Raw genomic sequence first — 18442 nt, forward strand, 5'->3', positions numbered from 1 at the left:
TTTTCTTTGCAAAGAGAAAACAATTTTTTTCACATACTCCCAAAGCTCTAAATTACATCTTCCGCTAGATTTAACCCCCAGAAAGACATGTTTATCTTCCCTGGCTCACCCTCTACCTCTGTATCTTCTCTGGAGAGTCCCCTATATGGCAAAATCACATTTCCTCTCCCAGAGGTCTTTTCCAGGTAATTCTTCCATTGGGTGATTACTCCTAGCCCATCTCCCCCAACCCTTTATTCGGGCACCTAGGCATCTGTGAAGTGGAAAAAAAGCAGCTGAGGTTCAAGCCTGTTCATCTGTTATTCACTCACTAGTCAGTCAGAGAAATCAAATTATTTGATTGAATGAGTTTTGCTTCAAGAGGCAGAAGAATGCTGTCCAGTAATGTCACAGGGGATTAAATTAGTCTCTTTCCAATTTCTATCCTGGGAAGGGGGAGGGGGGGAAGAACACATCATTATACTCAGAAAGTCTTCACAAGTATAGAAGAGTTCTTCCTATCTATTTATTTGTTTAATTATTTATTATTAAGTTATCTCTACACCCAATGTGGGGCTTAAGCTCCCAACCCGGAGATCAAGAGTCACATGCGCTACTGACTGAGCCAGCTAGGTGCCCCCTCAGCTTTTTCCTACCTACAAAAAAATCTCACAAATGCACAATGAGATTTTTAATAGTGTTATCTCAGAGGAAGAGAATCAGATCATCTTTACTCTTCCTACAGTATTTTTATATAACAAAGATGTAGAATGTAAAAGTAATTTTAAAATTTTCAATTTCAATCAGAAGAAAATGTTGTTTTAAAAATCACATAGAACCCCTCACACAAATGTCACTATTAACTTTTTCTGGTGTGAACTATGGAGATTATTATTCTTTCTCTAAGAGTTTATGACAAAAAAAGGGGGTATGTGGCTGGCCCAGTTTCTACAGCATGTGACTTTCGACTCTGGGGTTGTGAGTTCGGGCCCCACATTGGATGTAAAGCTTAGTTTAAGGGGAAAAAAAAAGAATTTAAGATTTAAAAAAAAGAAAAAAGAAAGATTAATTTCTGTCAAAAATTAGCTTCCAAAAGATAATAACAGTAACTTAGAAGAAGGTCCCCTTAACTTTTGATGACTATCACCCTACCCCAAAAGTTCATCCTCACCTCATTCACAGGGATCAGAGTACTGAATTGTTGCCCGTTCATCTGTAAAATGAAATGACATGTATTATTACATTATGAGCCTCATTCATTCAAAGAGAATATACTTCATAAAAACTACTGCTTTAGCCCTTTTCAGAGGATCCCTAGAGGTCATGAGCATATTCTGAATTACAGGAAAGTTCCAAACCCTAATATTGTGGTAAATTATTAATTGCGGCAAAATTATTAAGAATAGTTAGTCCTTAAAGAGCAATGGTCCCTATTGGGTTCTTTTGGACTATAGACCACACATTATAGAATATCTCCAGTGCAGAAGACTTTTCAAAATGATACACAACTAAATTACAATGTTTTAGGAGGTCAAATAATGTAATTATGTGCTACTTGCTTGGGAAGGAGTATTTGTAAAATTAAGGGAGATATTATGAAGAATGAGGCAGAAATATGTTGGGAGATACAATAGATCTCAGCCCTCACCTGGGAGGTAGTAGTCATAGACTGTGGTGACTGCTGGTTTCAGGTTAGTGACCAACACACTTTGGCTGATAGTGAAGGTATAGGTCTGAGTCTTCTTATTCAGCTGTGGGGAAGAAAGACAAAACGTCATATTTAAACTAAAGAGAAAATAACACTCTATATAATGTGGAGGGTTTGAGTTTTTGTTTTTCTTTTTTTGGTGTTTATTTATTTTTGAGGTAGAGACAGAGACAGAGACAGAGCAAGAGAAGGGGAGGGGCAGAGAGAGAGAGAGACAGAGAGACAGAGAGAGAGACCCTGAATCCAAAGCAGGCTTCAGGCTCCAAGCCATCAGCACAGAGCCCGATGCAGGGCTCAAACTCACAAATCATGAGATCATGACCTGAGCCAAAGTTGGACACCCAACCAACCGAGCCATCCAAGCACCCCTGTAATGTGGAGATTAAAATACTCTTGTCTACACACAAATCTTCCAAAACCCTTCTAGCTGTCCTTTGTGCCCTATGCCAGTCTTAAAGATGTTGGCTTCTGTGGACTTTCTGACTCCTTCTTCTTAGGACCTTACAGCTTCCTGGCCCTTTTGTGAAATGGTTCCTTCCATTCTTGGTCCATTCTAACCCATGGTTCCTCTGCTAAATTATTGAAGTGACCAAAGAAATAGAAACTTCATTTTTTCCCCAAAGGTTCTATGCCCACTATTGGTTTTCTCTGATCATATAACATCTCCTCAGAGAGGCCTTTCCTGACCACCTTACTTTCAAATAGTCACATCCTGGCCTACACATTTTTAAATGACATAGATAGCAGGGAGCCTGGGTGGCTCAGTCGGTTAAGTGTCCTACTCTTGATTTTAGCTCAGGTCATGAACTCATTGTTCTTGGGATTGAGCCCCACATCATGCTCTGTGCTGGGAGCACAGAGCATGCTTGATATTTTCTCTCCCTCTCTCTTTGCCCCTCCCCCCTCAAAATAAACAAATAAATAAGTAAATAACATAGATAGCTCACATTACATATCTGTTAGATAGTACTGCACTGGAGTTGAATAAGAATATTTTACAGTAAACAACATGGAGAGAATTCATTTGGGTGAGGACTCATTCCCTCAGTTCCCTCATCCCTATGCATGTGACCCTAATATATACAGATTAGAAGGGAAGTTGCAAAGCTACATAAGCAATCAAGCTCTTGGGTTCAGTTTCTGAATACATACCTCTTCCAAGTAAATATTCAGTATGTCAATTCCAGATTCAACCTTCTTCACCAGTGGCTGTTGGAGAAGCTGAATTATGAAAGGGGGAAAATAAAACAGACTAAGATCCAGGGCCTTCCCTATACCCTAGGGTAATATTCCAAAGCTCTGTCATGATCAAGGAAACAATATACACTGTGGAAAGGGTAAGAAAAAGGAACTAAGATTATTACAGTTTCCATTTAACATATACGATGAACTTTTGCAGCCCATTGAAATAATGCAAACATGAGTTGTGTATATATGTATATATACATACACACACACACACACACACACACACATATACACACAATGAAGCCCATTTAACCAGGTTTTGAGGGATAATGTTGGGTCCTCTTAGAGCTAGTTAAATGAAGAAGAAAGAGCAGACTTACTAACTGATTGGTGCCCTCCATGGGACTGAACCCAGAAAGCATCTTCACTTCTACAATGGCCATATTGGAAGAGCTGCAACTCCCCACATAACTAAGGGCAGAAAGGAGCACATCTGTGTGAACTCATTATTTTCACTCTTAGCACACTTTGTATCCCCAACACACACACACACACACACATGCACACACGCACACACACCCCTCAGCTTCTATGATCCAGGTGCCCCCACCACCACCTCAGCATTTCTCACCTGGTATGGATAGTGAGAACTGAGGATCGAGGTGAAGTAACTTGGTCACATGTAGCTTTTCCCATTTCCACACTAAGACTAAAGGTGTCCCCAAATTTAGGAGGGGGAATATTGTATTTCAGCACCGTCTAGCAGGAGGAAATAGATCACCAAATCAGAGCTGGGAAGAATTTTATTGCACAGTTCAAACTACTCTCTTTACAAATAAGATAGAAAATTCTAACTGCAAGCAAAGATGCCCTCAGGCTCTCCTTCTCAGTGCATGCTTGTTCTTTCTCAGGGATCTCTGCTTACCTGCACATAGACACAGCCCTGGCCCGAGGCCTCCAAGGTATACACTCCAGGGATATTGGGAGCATCTCCTGCTGAAATACCAACCGGTTGGCAGCCTGAATGTTGAAAGTGTGCTGGAAATTCTCAGTGGACTTTACAGCCAGGTTGACTTCCTCAGATGGCACATAGGCAGTGGTGGCATATTTGGCAAGAGCTTGGAGAGCAACTACAGTATCCTAAAGAAAACGATCAAGCATATGCTTACATATTGTGAGCCACTGGAATTAACTCCAAACAACCCTATCACCTACATATCTGGCTGTTGGCCAGTGTGGATGACACCTCTTCTAAGTATGAAAGCCATAGTCATCAATGCTGGGGAAGCTGACATAAAAATCGTATCTGGCCTGTATAGAAAATTGCCACCAAGTTGTTATGAAACATCTATAGGTTATTCGGTTAATCTCATATTCATATTCAACCAAACCTAGCTTCAGAATGGGCTATAGTTAGAAGCAAGTGGATAATGGTTGGTATATATTCTACAGTTCCCTTATTTGAAGAGGAAACAGTAACACAATAGCCCTACATACTGCACATTCCTCAAAGTCATTTAGCTGTGCAATGAACTATGGCACAGCTAGAGAGGACATTGGGGCATCCTTCTGCACAAGCTAAGGCTTCTTCACCACTGTGCCATGTGACAATCTTTTCTTCATTTGGGTAGATGACAGATAAGTTGTCACCAAGGGAGCATGGCATCATATAGTTGGAACATTTCCATTCTGGAAATATGATTTATATAAATGACAACTAGAGGAAAGAAAAAACAGAATGAGATGTCCAGAAAATTGCTACATATTACTGCTACGAGAATATCTACATGCCCGACACTTTGTACAGTACCTACAGAATAAGGGAACCCCACATCTTCCTATCCTCAATGAAAAAGCACAGTTGTATTTAGACATCATACTGTCATATAAAACCAGGAATACAGGTCACCCACCCTGGGGAAGCTGTGAACAAGTGATACCTATGCAGCTTGACTATCTACAAACAACTTTTTATCTACTCTCTTTGAACTGGATCCCAGGAGGTCCTTATTGCTCAAATATGTGGAAACAATTCAAGAAATGAGACCATATCATTGGCTGAAAAGTCAATGTGGATGTTATATGCCTTCTTGTAATAGCTAAGGATTTTATTGAAAAATATTTCTGACATATATCTGTCACTGAGAGTTCTAAACATTTCACCCACTGCTTTCTAAAATTGTATATCAGAATTATTTAGGGCTCAGCAAGAAGAAAATCCTTCCTGATCTTTGGCCAAGAATTTCCTTGAAGTAAGGAAGAACAGTACCATGTAATTTTTTATTTTTATTTATTTTATTTTTATTTATTTATTTTTTTTTTGAGAAAGAGAGTGCAAGTAGGGGAGGGGCAGAGACAGAGACAGAGAGAAACTTAAGCAGGCTCCACGTTCAGTGCAGAGTCCGATGCGGGGCTCAATCTCATGACCCTGGGGTCATGACCTGAGCCAAAATCAAGTCAGACACCCAACTGACTGAGGCACCCGGGAGCCCCAGGGCCATATAATTTTTTTAAATTCCAGGGGAGGGGCGCCTGGGTGGCTCGGTCGGTTAAGCATTCTGCTTCAGCTCAGGTCATGATCTCATGGTTTGTGGGTTCCAGCCCCACACTGGGCTCTGTGCTGACAGCTAGTGCAGAGCCTGGAGCCTATTTCGGCTTCTGTGTCTCTCTTTCTCTCTCTGACCCTCCCCTGCTTGTGGTGTCTCTGTCTCTCAAAAATAAATAAAAATAAAAAACATAAAATTCCAATGGAGTCCTTAGTATATTCAGTTTCAGTGATCTTAACATCTTTACCACACGCTTCATCAGTTAAAATACATTCTTTTTCCATCTAATTGATATGATGTTATATCCTCAACGAAACTCACCCTAATTTCAATGAGTCAGAATATAATCTTTACAAAGACAAGAAATATGTTTTCTTGGTTATTTTGTATCCTCAGTGAGTTGGACATGGTATGTATTTAATAACATTTGCAGAACAAAGGAATTAATGACTACTCTCTTTATAAGCATCTAAGACAATTTTTATGTAACTATTTGAATATATCATGCAATTTTACCTCTTTTTCCCTAGCTGCCACTGAATTCAATTTCTCCTTACCCCTAACCTAGACAAATGAAGAGTGTTCTCTCTTCAAATCAAGTGTCTCTCTCCTCTGAATCATCCACTATACTAAGTAACAGGTTAATCTTTCTGACACAAAGTTAAAAAAATCAATAGCTCCTCAGAATGGGCAAAATCTTGAGTCTAATATGCAAGGGCCTCCATGGTATAAACCTGTCCGAACTTTCTAAGCTGAAGTCCCCTTCTGCATCAGCTAACCCAGTTTTCCCAACAGTCATTCTGTACTTTTGCAAGCTATTATCTCTGCTCATGTCATTTCTCCATCCTTTTAATAGTTGTCCTTCCAAATCTCACGTATCCTTTCATTTATTTGTTTGTTTGTTTGTAAGTAGGTTTGACACCCAACCTGGGGCTTGAACTCACGACTCCAAGGCCAAGAGTCACATGTCCTACCAACTGAGCCAGTCAGATGCCCCTATATATAATTTTAGATCTACCTCAAAATGCCACTTCCCTGAAGACTTTTCTTATCCTTCAAGTTGATGTAAGTTCTCTTTCCCTTTTGAAATGCATTATTTTGTATCTTTTGCTTCTTTCTTATATAGCCAAATCCTGCTCTGTAATTATAGAGCTTTTCCTAACTTTACTTCTAGTTTGTGAACTTTTTTTTTAAGAGTCCAGTGACACATTTTATTTGCATGAACGTATTCCATCCTGAATAAAGAATCCCAGGACTTTCCCTCCTCCGTGTTTTCATCTTGTTTCTTCATGGTCCAAGTGTGATCACTCCACACTTGTTTAACCTGCCTGTGAGCTTTATAATAATTTTCCCAGATCTGTGATCATCCATGATTTCAAATTCGCCAATGTAACTATGCTTCAGCATCACAGTTAGAAATCAGATGATGACTTGGAGCGTGGCCTAATAAGAACCTGGCGTTGGCCTCTCTTTTCAGCATGCTTGATGCTCTTGAGAGCATCCGATCAGGACATTCACGGGCACCATTACGGTGGCCCAGAAAGATGGCAGAAAGAGCGAATTTGTGAGCTTTTTAAAGTAGAAACTATAAAATAAATAAATTAAGTAGAAACTATATATCTTACTAACTTCCCAATATCTGGAATAAAAGGAAGTATACCTATAAAATCTTGCTTTTCTGTTTCTGACCCTATAATTGGCTTTCAAATCTGTTAATATATAATTTTGCCATAATTATATGTTCTATTTACATATATAAAACACTGATCTTATAATGTTTCTTGTTTTTCCATTATGTTTCATACTCTACAAAGCAAGAGAATTAAATGCATATAGTACTATGAATGTGTTCATATGACCCACTGTTAGGACCCTATATGTTTTTCACATGCTTTTCCTTGCTCCCTATGGAATTATAAATCTCTTGACCTAGAAGTTAAGGGAAATAGTTTTTTGTTTTGTTTTCTTTTTTTTTTTTTCTTGACCTATTTCCACACAGGACCTAATACTGCCTGACAAGTTGAGGTTGGAGAGCAGGCTATTTACCTGAGTAGAAGAGAAACCCCCATATGCATTGCGTTGCTTGGCCAACCAAGCCACTATGGCAGTGGCCTTGGTGATCTCCTTTGGAGTCAAGCTAGCTTATGGCTAATAATATGCCATAAGTTCCACATCTACAGCCTCGGGCTCAGACAAGGTCTGGCATCCAATGACCAAGTAGGCTTTTGGCTCCAGTGAATGGACTCTCCTGTGGAAAAAGAAGCATAATTGGGAAAGTCTTAGAAAAAAATGATTTCCCATATTCAATTTGTAAATGCTACACCTTAGAGCAGAGTAAGCACCAATCAAAAATTAATCATGAGTTAGAAAAAAATATTTCTCAGAATCTTCTGGTATACTGGCCATAATGTTTACACAGGGATGTGTGTGTATATAGAGCCATCCATACTTCTTCAAGGTGAAGGTGAGAGTGTCAATAAATGCCTCCAGCACTTACATGAAAACCACTCTTGTGAATCTATCAATTCTAATGCAAGTGGAGATACGTAAATAGAAACTTACAAGAATCTTATGTGTTAGGTGGCATTTTCTTTGGCTTATAGAATTTTATTAATTTTTTAGCCTTTATTTTACCTAATCAAAAGTTTTACATTTTAAGAATAAAAATGACAGAATGTGCACAGAAAAATGCTAATGAGGGTGAGCAAATAGAATATAAGACTAAAACCGAACTCTAGAACAACCAAGATGACGGATAACTTGAAGAAATAGAAGAGCAAATGGAAATAAGAAGAGTGAAAGCTAGGAGTTTAATTAATTATCCGTTTAAAGAAAATAAATAAATAGCCCACAGGAGGCAATTTAATTGGGAAAACATAAAAGAAAACATGTGAGCCTGCAGTGGAAGATAATGGAGAAGAGATAATCCCAGTAAATCAATATACACCGGAATGCTCCACCCACTGTCTGAGACGCTCATTTCATTACCAAGTCAAAAAACTACCCAGAGCCCAGGAGAAGACAACTTAGTAATGACATTCATACAAATGAAAGCTAAGATTAAACTTTTACCTGGAAGTATGATTTTAAATACATAGCTAGATAAGTAAAATGCTTGTTAACCCATCAAATAGTATTCTAAATATATCCAAAGTTTTTAGGGTGCCTGGCTGGCTCAATCAGAAGAGCATGCAACTCTTAATCTCAGGGTCATGGGTTCAAGCCCCACATTGGGTGTAGAGATTACGTAAATAAATAAGGTTTTTAAAGGACTTTAAGAAGTCTTTAAGTTTAACTCTTATCCCATCAGCCTCAGTGAACTCATACCAAAGAATTGTTAAAGACGGGCAAAAGGAGGATTCTACAACACCAAGGGGTCTTTCGACTAGCTCCGACTATTTATTTTCTCTTCATGATAAAAGCATAACAATACCTTCTTTTTTAAATTTTTTTAATGTTTTTTATTTATTTTTGAGAGACAGAGAGAGACAATGTGAGCAGTGGAGGGTCAGAGAGAGAGGGAAACACAGAATCCGAAACAGGCTCTAGGCTCTGAGCAAGCTATCAGCCAGAGCCTGACACAGGGCTCGAACTCACAAACTGTGAGATCATGACCTGAGCCAAAGCCAGACATTTAACCCACTGAGCCACCCAGGCGCACCAACCATACCTTTTAAGGACTTACATGAACTTTCTTATAAAACCCTCAACAGTGATCTAATTACTTCACAACTTTTCCTAAAAGGAATCCTCTATATGACTGAATAGATGTGGGATCATGGGGATGAGGAAAAATTATAGATAACTCACAGCATATTTTCATAATTTCAAAAACACTCCTAGCATGGTCAGCATACTTGTAATGATAGCCTGCTGGTCTAACTTTTCAAGGAGAATGTTTCTGATGTCCATCTCCCTAGCCAGAGAGAAAGTATAAGCTAGTAGGGCCTGTGTGTAGAGGCTGGGAGTGGAGGAAACAGAACTCCTTAGGCACTGTAGACCCTGACTCACCATCGGATCCTAAAAGTACAACGAAGAACTGAATTTATCAGGCATTCCTTTGAAAACAGGAAGAGATAAGGAAGTCAAGTATCTTTTTTGAGCTTACAAGGGTGAACAGTAAGTGAATTCCTCTAGAGTAGGCATAGTAGGAATATTATAAAGAGGAGGAGCTAGAGACACTCACCTGTATGGTTTTTCTCATTTCCAGCAATGCAGCTGTGATGTATGCAGTCAGGGAAGTCTTATCATCAACGCCACCCTAGAAGATCCAGGGAGAGGTCAAGGTAGCAGCCAGCACAGCATAGGTATAAATTGTACACAAGTTGCAAAAAAGTATGCCCTCTGAATGGGTGGATTATTTAAACAGCCAGCGAGACAAACACAGGGGAGTGGATAAGGATAACTCTCCTATTCTTGATTCTTACTGAATCTGAGCCTCCTCAAATAGACATCCTCTAAAGAAGCAAAAGGCCCGGGACTGCCTGGGTGGCTCGGTTGGTTAGTGTTTGACTCTTGATTTCAGCTCAGGTCATGAGCTCATGGACCAGAGCCCAAGTCTGTGCTGACAGCTTGGGATTTAATTTAAATAAAATTTTAAAAAGTAAACCAAAAGTCTCAGCCTCTCCTCTGGGGGAGATTAGATGACACCTGCTCCCATTTAGTGCCTTTCATGGAAAGGTATTAGGAAGTTTTTAAAAATAGCTAATCTAAATTGTTATCCTCATTCTAGAGATAAGAAAATACACCCTTAAAAGGCTAAATAGCTTTCTGGAGACTACACAGCTAATAAGCAGCAAGACTAGGAGTTGAACCCAGGGAGTTTAATTACAGACCTCCTGCACCAAGTCACTAAACTTGCCACACAGGTGATGGGCTTAATAGCCTGGTCTGGTAAACAGAAAGAGGAAACACCTCAGTCATCTTGTTCAAGTCAAGCCCTGGCCTGTGCTACTCCCATGTAAATTTCAGTGTTTCAGAGAACCAAGATTTGGAGACACTGATAAAACCTTGCATAAGAAATATACTAATGAATCCTACATGAATATTTTTTTAAGTGCTAAAGATTTTTAATTCAGGCCCTGGAATGGCAATGTAAACTATTTCTCTAGCAATCTACATGCAAATCTTTCCTCACTGGGTATATTCTGAATTGAACAAATTCTCCTTGTAGCATCACCACCTCTGCCTGTGTTTGGGAGGGGTATAGGCAATGTAGTGAATGGAGTCCAGCAGCTGTGGTTCAAATTACAGTCCCACCACTCAGTAGCATTCACCTTGGGTGGTTAATCTCTGCACCTTAGTTGCTTCACCTGTAAAATGGGAGTAATAGTGGCATACCAGCACCTTGCTCATTTATTTGTTGTCAACATTAAATAATATTAATTAAACGAAGTGCTTGGAACAGTGCCTGATGCAGAGTTTTCTTACAGAAAACACTGGACTGCCTACCTGTCAGTCCTCACCAGAGAAAGTGACTTTGCTTCAGATTTAGGGAGATAGTAAAAGACTCAGTGAACCTCCAATCCATTGGTTCTCATGCTTCCACGGATATCAGAATCACCTTGAGGGCTTGTTAAAAATACGAATTTCTGGCCCACACTTCCAGAGTTTCTCAGAGTAGGTCCAGAAGTAGGACTGGAATTTGCATTTCAAACAAGTTCTCAGGTGCTGCTGCTGATCTGATGACCACACGTTGAAAGCCTCGTGCTAGTACATATCCCCATTCTCCAGATATGGAAGCTGAGGCTCAGGCTGGTTAAGTACATTGACCAGAGTCACCCAGAGCCAGGGCTCAAACCTGAAGAACACAGACTCCCAGGCTTATGCTCTTTTGATTCTGATCAGTCAGAGGTGCAAGTACCTCCCAGACTCGGTGATGGGCTGAGGGCCCTGGGGCAGATTTGCACCTTCATAGCTGTGTGAAGGAGCTTTCCCACATTGGCGTAGCAGCCATCAGGGAGCTGGTTTCCCACCATCCACTTGAGAGCATCCTGGATATTCTTCTCATCAATGAAGACAAATTCTTGAGCTTGGCCAAAGCACTTGGTGACAAATGCTGTCAGCCTACATGGGTAAAGAGAGAAATGTGGCATGAAGGGGGATTCCCCAGTGAAGGTACAACAGTTCTGTAGTATATTCCAGTGTACGGTTCCAGAAGGGAATTGAGGAAACATGCCGTAGGAGCCTAGAAAAGGGAAGTGTTTATGGGTGTTAATGGGGACAAGAACCGGGGAGGCACAAGATCGGGGGAAGGGTGAGAGGCTTGACCACACATGAGGCTGAAATAATCAGTATTAAAGAAGCAGAAGATGGATGTAAGAAGGAATGGGGTTAGAGGAAGAGGTAGAGGGATAGTTCCGAAGGCCCAGAAATTACACTCTGAAGAACACGGAGAACTGGGCAATATTACCATGTGTTTCCATTTTCATTATGCTCCCCAAAGGCACTGTATGAGCCATTGCTGTGTTTGTACATCAGCTCCCTCTGGTACCCTGTGAAGTCAGATATGGGGTTAGATCACAGCAACAACTTCAAATAACATGGCTTTCAAGTCTTTCAAGGATGTGAGACACTTTGGGGGGAACTTCCTTGTATCTTACTAGCCTATCATGGGCCCTAGAGAATGTGTCCAAGAAGAAAGATTGAACCAACTCACCGAGCTCCAGGAAACCCACTGCCCGAGACCTGATTTCCTCAGTCAGCAGCCTTGACTTCTTCAGATACTGCAAGACGTAGATTATGGGAGCAAACAAGACCATGTTCTGCTCTCCACAGCCCCTTGGCATCTGTATCAGATTGTCTAGGTTCTGTAGGGCTGTGCCCATAATGTCTCCTGAGATCCAAAAGAAGAAAGTGACGGTAGAGAGAAGAAAGAACCCTCCTGAGTTATTGTCATTCATTTAACAAGCATGTATCAGCTGTCATTTAGTTAAGACCAAAGTCAAATACAGTCTTTACCTCAAAAGATCATAATCAGAGGGGCAAACAATTACAAAACATTACAAACAGAATTCATTATAAACAATTATAATATAGTATGAAAATGTTGGGTTCGCACAAGTGCTGGAGCACACAGAGAAGTACATGGGCTATCCAAGGGAGTGCAGGGTTTTAAGAAGACATATCCCTGGGGCTGGTGGGTAACATAACAAAATCTACAACACTTAGACTCAATCTCTAAGTTCCTCGACTGCGTATGATACGTTATCCTCCAAATCACCATGTTCCTCCCAAAGCAAACACAATCGTGGTATCCTTTTCCAAGTTATAGCTACTGACCTACCCATATATTTTCTACACCAGTAAGCTTGCCGTAAGTGACCCATTAACATCCGCACTTTTAGCCAGCCATTAAGTTCAATTCAAATCTATAAATGCATATGAATGGCAACTGTGTGGCAATAACTGTGCCAGTAACAGAAATAAAAAAGAGGTGGGGCGCCTGTGTGGCTCAGTCCATTAGGTGTTCGACTCTTGATTTCAGCTCAAGTCATGATCTCACGGTTCATGAGATGGAGCCCCACATCGTGTTCCACGCTGACAGACAGACCCTACTTGGGATTCTCTCTCTCCCTCTCTGTCTGCCCTTCCCCCACTTGCTCTCTTGTGTGCTCGCTCTCTCTCTCTCTCTCTCTCTCAAAAAAGGAAATAAAAAAAGTGTGGTCCTTGTTCTCAATGGAGCCCACAATGCAGTGTGAAAGACAAACATAGAGCTATATACTATAAGAAGACGAGTGCTATACTAGAGGTCTGACTCAAATACAGTCACAATAAAGAAATTTTATCCTGGAAAGGATCTTAGTATGGGATCAGAGTAAAGAAATGATCTAACATTCACAAGGCTCCTAGTATATGTTAGATCTTGTGGTAGAAACTTTATATTTAATTTTTACACCAATCTGGAGAGGTAGGCTATCATTAGTCTTACAGAAGGGGGAGGGGGGGAAGGATCAGAATCATTTACTAACTTATTCAAGGTCATGTGCCTATTGAATGGGATCCCAACCTGGTATGATATGATTTTCAGGCTCATCCTTTTCTACTCAATCCCTTTCCTTGTCCAGAGGAGTGAAGTGTCGCGTCTATGTAAATATGGTTTTATTTCCCCTAAGCTACAACCAAATGGATAAATTCCTCCTTTTTTAAAAGGAATTTTAAAAACATCATTTTAAAATAATGTTGCTACGAACATTATATCTCTCTTTCACTCAATTTATAGACCACTTGAACCTAAACACATATGAAGCTTCCCTGACCTTTAACTTCTTCCTATCCAGGATCCTTTCTGTTTTTAACTATCATATAACCTAATCCTACATGTACTGTTACCTACAGGCTGCATTTGCCCACTATACACAATCAGCTTTTCTTCTGTCACTTGTAACTTAACACACCTTCCTTCAGGAAGGTCCACATGCCCCCACCCACTCCACACTTTCAGCAATGTTCAGCCCCACTTTTTTTTCTTTCGAGCGAGAATCTCTGGCTATTTACCCAGAGCTGTAACATAAGCCTTGGCTGAATCAGGAACTGCATCCACAGGGAGCTCCAAGGAGATGGATTCTGAAACCACTTGTCCTGTGAGAGGCAGAGAAAAGGGGAAACAACAGAAGGTCGAAATAGTAGGAGTTCAAGCCCAAACCATAGAAAATCTTTCTATAATCCAGCGTTTTCTGTACTCAGTGCTTTCTGTGAGATGGAGGCATATTTTTTTTAACTTATTCATAGTGCTCTTTGCTTAAAATAAATTTTAAAAAACCCCATAATTGTGTTGTACATTTTTTCTTCATCCTGTCTCTCAGCTAACTGATCCCATTAGGGTTAGCACCCCTAGACTCCTTCCTGTCCTGTATCTTCTTCCTTTGGCCCAAGAAAGTCTCCCATTGGCTACAGGAATTCTCAGTACCAACCCCTCTCTGTACTCACCCACCTTTTGGGCAAAGCAATGAGCTGTATGTCTTCACCAGGAGGACTCCTTCAGGCTGACATGAAGAGAGACACAGAATGAAAACAATGAACATGAATGTCAGGGCAGGTGGCCCTGAAGGAAAAGGAAAGGGATGGGAAATGGGGAGAAAAGGCCCTCCCTGTGCACCCAGGGCTTCTCTGAACTAGAGAGAACTGAGCTTCTCCTTGAAGCTCAGGAGAACTCCATTTTCTTTTCTTTACTTTTCTTTTCTGTAATGTTTATTCATTTATTTTGAGAGAGAGCACATGAGCTGGGGAGGAGCAAAGAAAGAGGGAGAGAGAGAATCCCAAGCAGGCTCCACACTGTCAGCTCAGAGCCTGATGCACAGCTCAAACTCATGAACCGTGAAATCATGACCTGAGCCAAAATCAAAAGTGAGACGCTTAACTGACTGAGCCACCCAGACGCTCTGAGAACTCCATTTCAATGCAGGGATGGGCCTATTAGTAAAATTCTTTCTGAGCAAGGGCTAGAGCTAAGGACAAGTTGAGGGCATTTCTAAGAGGCAGGATGGGCAATGGGGTTCATGATGGGATATAAAAGCAACTAATGCTGATAGTAGAGATTTTTAATAAGAGAAACTAACATTCATTGAGGGTCTATAAAGTACCAGGCACTGTATTAGGCACTTTCATAGAGAATTGGTATGGGTTAGGCAAATAATTAAGGACAGAAAGGGGCCACAGAAGAAGGAAAGTGAGCTACCTGATTGTAGTTGGAGTCAGACAGCTGTGGGATACTAACGTATGACTGGACACACACAGAACACCCCTGGGGTGCCTGCTATCTCTACTTCTTGAAGCTAAGCCTGCAGAAAACTCACCTTGACCAGAACTGGCTTGCTGAGTGTGTCACTCTGGCTCTTTTCTGGAACAAATCCCTTCTGCCCCCTACAGAGTTCACTGCTGTCCAGAATCTTAGTAGTAACAGTAAAGTTTACATGACCTGCGAAGGAAGAAGGAGAAAGGAAGGCATTAGCCCTCATTGCCAGAGGTACCAATGAGATCTCTTTCCCTCCAGACCAGTGCTTCTTAAACTTAATGGCATTCAAAGACCTGTGGATCTTGTTACCACACAAGCTAAATAGATCTGGGGTGGGGACTATATTCACATTAAAAAAATTTTTTTAAACATTTACTTATATTTGAGAGACAGAAAGAGACAGAGCACGAGTGGGAGAGGAGCAGAGAGAGAGGGAGACACAGAAGAAGCAGGCGCCAGGCTCTGAGCTGTCAGCACAGAGCTTGATGCAGGGCTCAAACCCACACACCATAATATCATGACCTGAGCTGAAGTTAGACGCTTAACCGACTGAGCCACCCAGGTGCCCCTATATTCACATTTCTAACAAATTTCCGGGTGATGTCAGTAATGCTGCTCCAGTGTGGGAGGCAGCCTCTAAGGGGCCCCCAGTGATCCCTGTATCCCGATATTTACACTGTTGTGTAAGTTCTTCTCACAGCATGGGCTGGATTACATGACTAGCTTCTAATGAGGAGATGCCACTTCTGAGATGAGTTTATAAAACAGACTATCGCTTCTGTCTCAGGGGCACTCTTTCTCCTGGGCCACTTGCCCTGCAGGTGGCCAGCTGTCCTGTCATGAGGCAGCCCAGTGGAAAGATTCATGCGATGAGAAACTGAGGGAGGCCCCCAGCCCCCAGCTGAGGCCAAGAACGGCAGCCTGTGTGGGACAGAGACTTTGGGAAGGAGCTTGGAAGTGCATCCTCTCCTAGTCAAGTCTCCAAATGAGAACACAACCCTGGGTGACGACTTGACTGGTATTTCATGAAAGACCTTGAGACAGAGGCACCCTGCTAAACAACACCTAGATTACTGGCCCATGGAAACTGGGTGATAAGAACTGTTTATTCTTTTAAGCCTATAAGTTTCAGGGTGATTGTATTATATAGGTATTAGATAACTAATACATCTGAAGACCATACTTTAACTTGCCAGGATTTTATCTTAAGAGCAAAAGATATCTCTTAGGATTATTTTGATGGTTAAATGTGTTAATACATGTCAAGCAGTTAGAATAGAGGCTAGCCCTTACTAAGTACTTGATTAGTAACAGGACTATATATCCCTTGTTCTGGTATAAATATTAAAAGCTCCCCTTTTTATACTCAAAATAGTCTAGTTTGATTACTTTTTGGTCATCTATCAAAGAGAATTTTCTTATTTATCTATAGCATAGACTTAGGAGGGGGAAAATAGAGGCATATAAAATGAAAAAGAAAGAACAAAGCAAATGCAAGAGAGGAAAGGGTGAAGTTCTCAATTGCTGAGCTTTTGCTCTATGCTTCCCTTGACCGTCTACCGCCTCTTCCTCTTACCCAACTTGATAGCTGTGATATTCCAGTGATAGCTTTTGGCTTCATCAGCACAGAGACAGCTGGAGTCCTGAGAATCTGTCCATGATTCCACTTGGTACTCATCTGATGTAGCCAGGTGAGTGTGAACCTGAAAACGTTTAAGAACTGTAAAGGGTCCGAGTACAGGAAACCACACACATAGGGCTTAGGAAAGTGTGGGGGTGGAGACACATTCCATCTCTTTCCCAGGGTCAGAGGTTCCTGTATCCCAGCTCTTACCCGGATGCATTCCTTTAGATAACTGAAGATGGTGGCAGTAAGGTGAAAGGATTCCCCTCCCACTACTGAGTAAGGGAGAGTCAGATCAACAAAGAATGGTTTGAAAGCAATCAGTCCAACAGTGGGTGACAGACCAAAGCCTCTAGACTGGGAGGTGCAGAAAGTCACGGCCTTCCACTCGGTGATGGTATCAGGAACTGTGATGTGGACAGCCTCCTTCCCTGAGTTACTGTAAGAACACAGAACCAGGTGAAGTACGCAGCAGGGCAAGGAGAACATTGTTGGATTAAGCTATAAACTCACCTACAGAAGTTATTTGTTGTTGTTATGGGGGTGGGGGTTAAAAGGCAACCGAAATGAGGAACGTGCCAAGTCTCAGAGTGTGAATCTTCAGGAGAGCAAGGATGTACAAATATGGGAAAAGGTAGTTCCTGAGTACATAAGGGGGTGAGTAAGAGCATGTGGGCACGGGTGTACACATGTATCTGAAAAAGCCAGTGCCCCTGAATCTGTGAGGTGATATCTCATTGGGGTTTTGATTTGCATTTCTCTGATGATTAGTGATATTGAGCATCTTTTCATGTGCCTGTTGGACACAGGAGACTTGAGAGGAGCTTGTCCTGAGCCCCATGCTGGGCTCTGCGCTAAGCGTGGAGCCTGCTTACGATTCTCTCTCTCCCTCTGACCCTCCCCAGCTTGCACTCTCTCTCTCTAAGATAAAAATAATAATAATAAAATTTAAAAATAATAAATTCATGCCTTAAAAAATTATCTGATTCCGAGTTCTCTGCTAACTCCACAGGGTACAATTTTGATGTATCTTTGAGGCATCACTTACCCAACAGGAAACAGATCCCAGAGCCAAGTCTCTGGGAAGTACTGGCGGACCTGAGGATCCTCTGACTGAAGTGATAAAGATGATGATGACTCAGAACTCACTGAAGTAACACCATAATTTACTGAAGAAACAAGAATAAGGGAATTTGGAAAAACAGAAGATGTTTTTGAGAGAGAGAGGGAGAGAGAGAGCTCTCACATGTGCCAGTGGGGGAGGGGCAGAGAGAGAGGGAAAGAGAGAATCTCAAGCAGGCTCCATGCTCAGCGTGGAGCCCAACATGGGGCTCAGTCCCACGACCCTGGGATCATGATCTGAGCCGAAATCAAGAGTGGAATACTTAACCAACTGAGCCATCCAGACTTTCCCAAAAGACTTCTGTTGTATGATAAATTGAGGCAGAAGAACTATGACCAAGAAATTTAGAGGCAAATGGAGAACAAGTCAGAGACAAGGAGGAAGGAGCACCAAGGAACTGACTAGTCATAAGGCTATCGGGTGGATGTGACAGATGAGGAGGTTTGGCCAGAGAATGAATGGGTAAGGGCTTCAAGCTTCAAAAGTTCTCCCCAGAAAGAGATCTTGCTGCCTGCACCTATGACGCACAACCTATTATCCT

At 41.4% G+C, this 18442-nt stretch overlaps 1 protein-coding gene across 1 annotated transcript in view; it reads right to left on the minus strand.

The window, feature by feature from the left end:
* Positions 1 to 18442, minus strand: part of A2ML1 (alpha-2-macroglobulin like 1) — a 39793-nt gene continuing 21351 nt past the window's right edge. The window contains 21 exon segments of the mRNA XM_029955979.1: positions 1 to 425; positions 1151 to 1192; positions 1628 to 1730; positions 2840 to 2908; positions 3256 to 3346; positions 3507 to 3634; positions 3801 to 3865; positions 3868 to 4015; positions 7468 to 7616; positions 7619 to 7669; positions 9279 to 9441; positions 9608 to 9682; positions 11331 to 11487; positions 11834 to 11915; positions 12080 to 12256; positions 13918 to 14001; positions 14354 to 14405; positions 15216 to 15337; positions 16731 to 16857; positions 16989 to 17217; positions 17827 to 17947. Coding sequence (XP_029811839.1) covers positions 1152 to 1192; positions 1628 to 1730; positions 2840 to 2908; positions 3256 to 3346; positions 3507 to 3634; positions 3801 to 3865; positions 3868 to 4015; positions 7468 to 7616; positions 7619 to 7669; positions 9279 to 9441; positions 9608 to 9682; positions 11331 to 11487; positions 11834 to 11915; positions 12080 to 12256; positions 13918 to 14001; positions 14354 to 14405; positions 15216 to 15337; positions 16731 to 16857; positions 16989 to 17217; positions 17827 to 17947 — 2234 coding nt within the window. The 3' untranslated portion in view covers positions 1 to 425; position 1151.

Source organism: Suricata suricatta, chromosome 10, assembly GCF_006229205.1.
Source record: "Suricata suricatta isolate VVHF042 chromosome 10, meerkat_22Aug2017_6uvM2_HiC, whole genome shotgun sequence".
NCBI lineage: Eukaryota > Metazoa > Chordata > Mammalia > Carnivora > Herpestidae > Suricata > Suricata suricatta.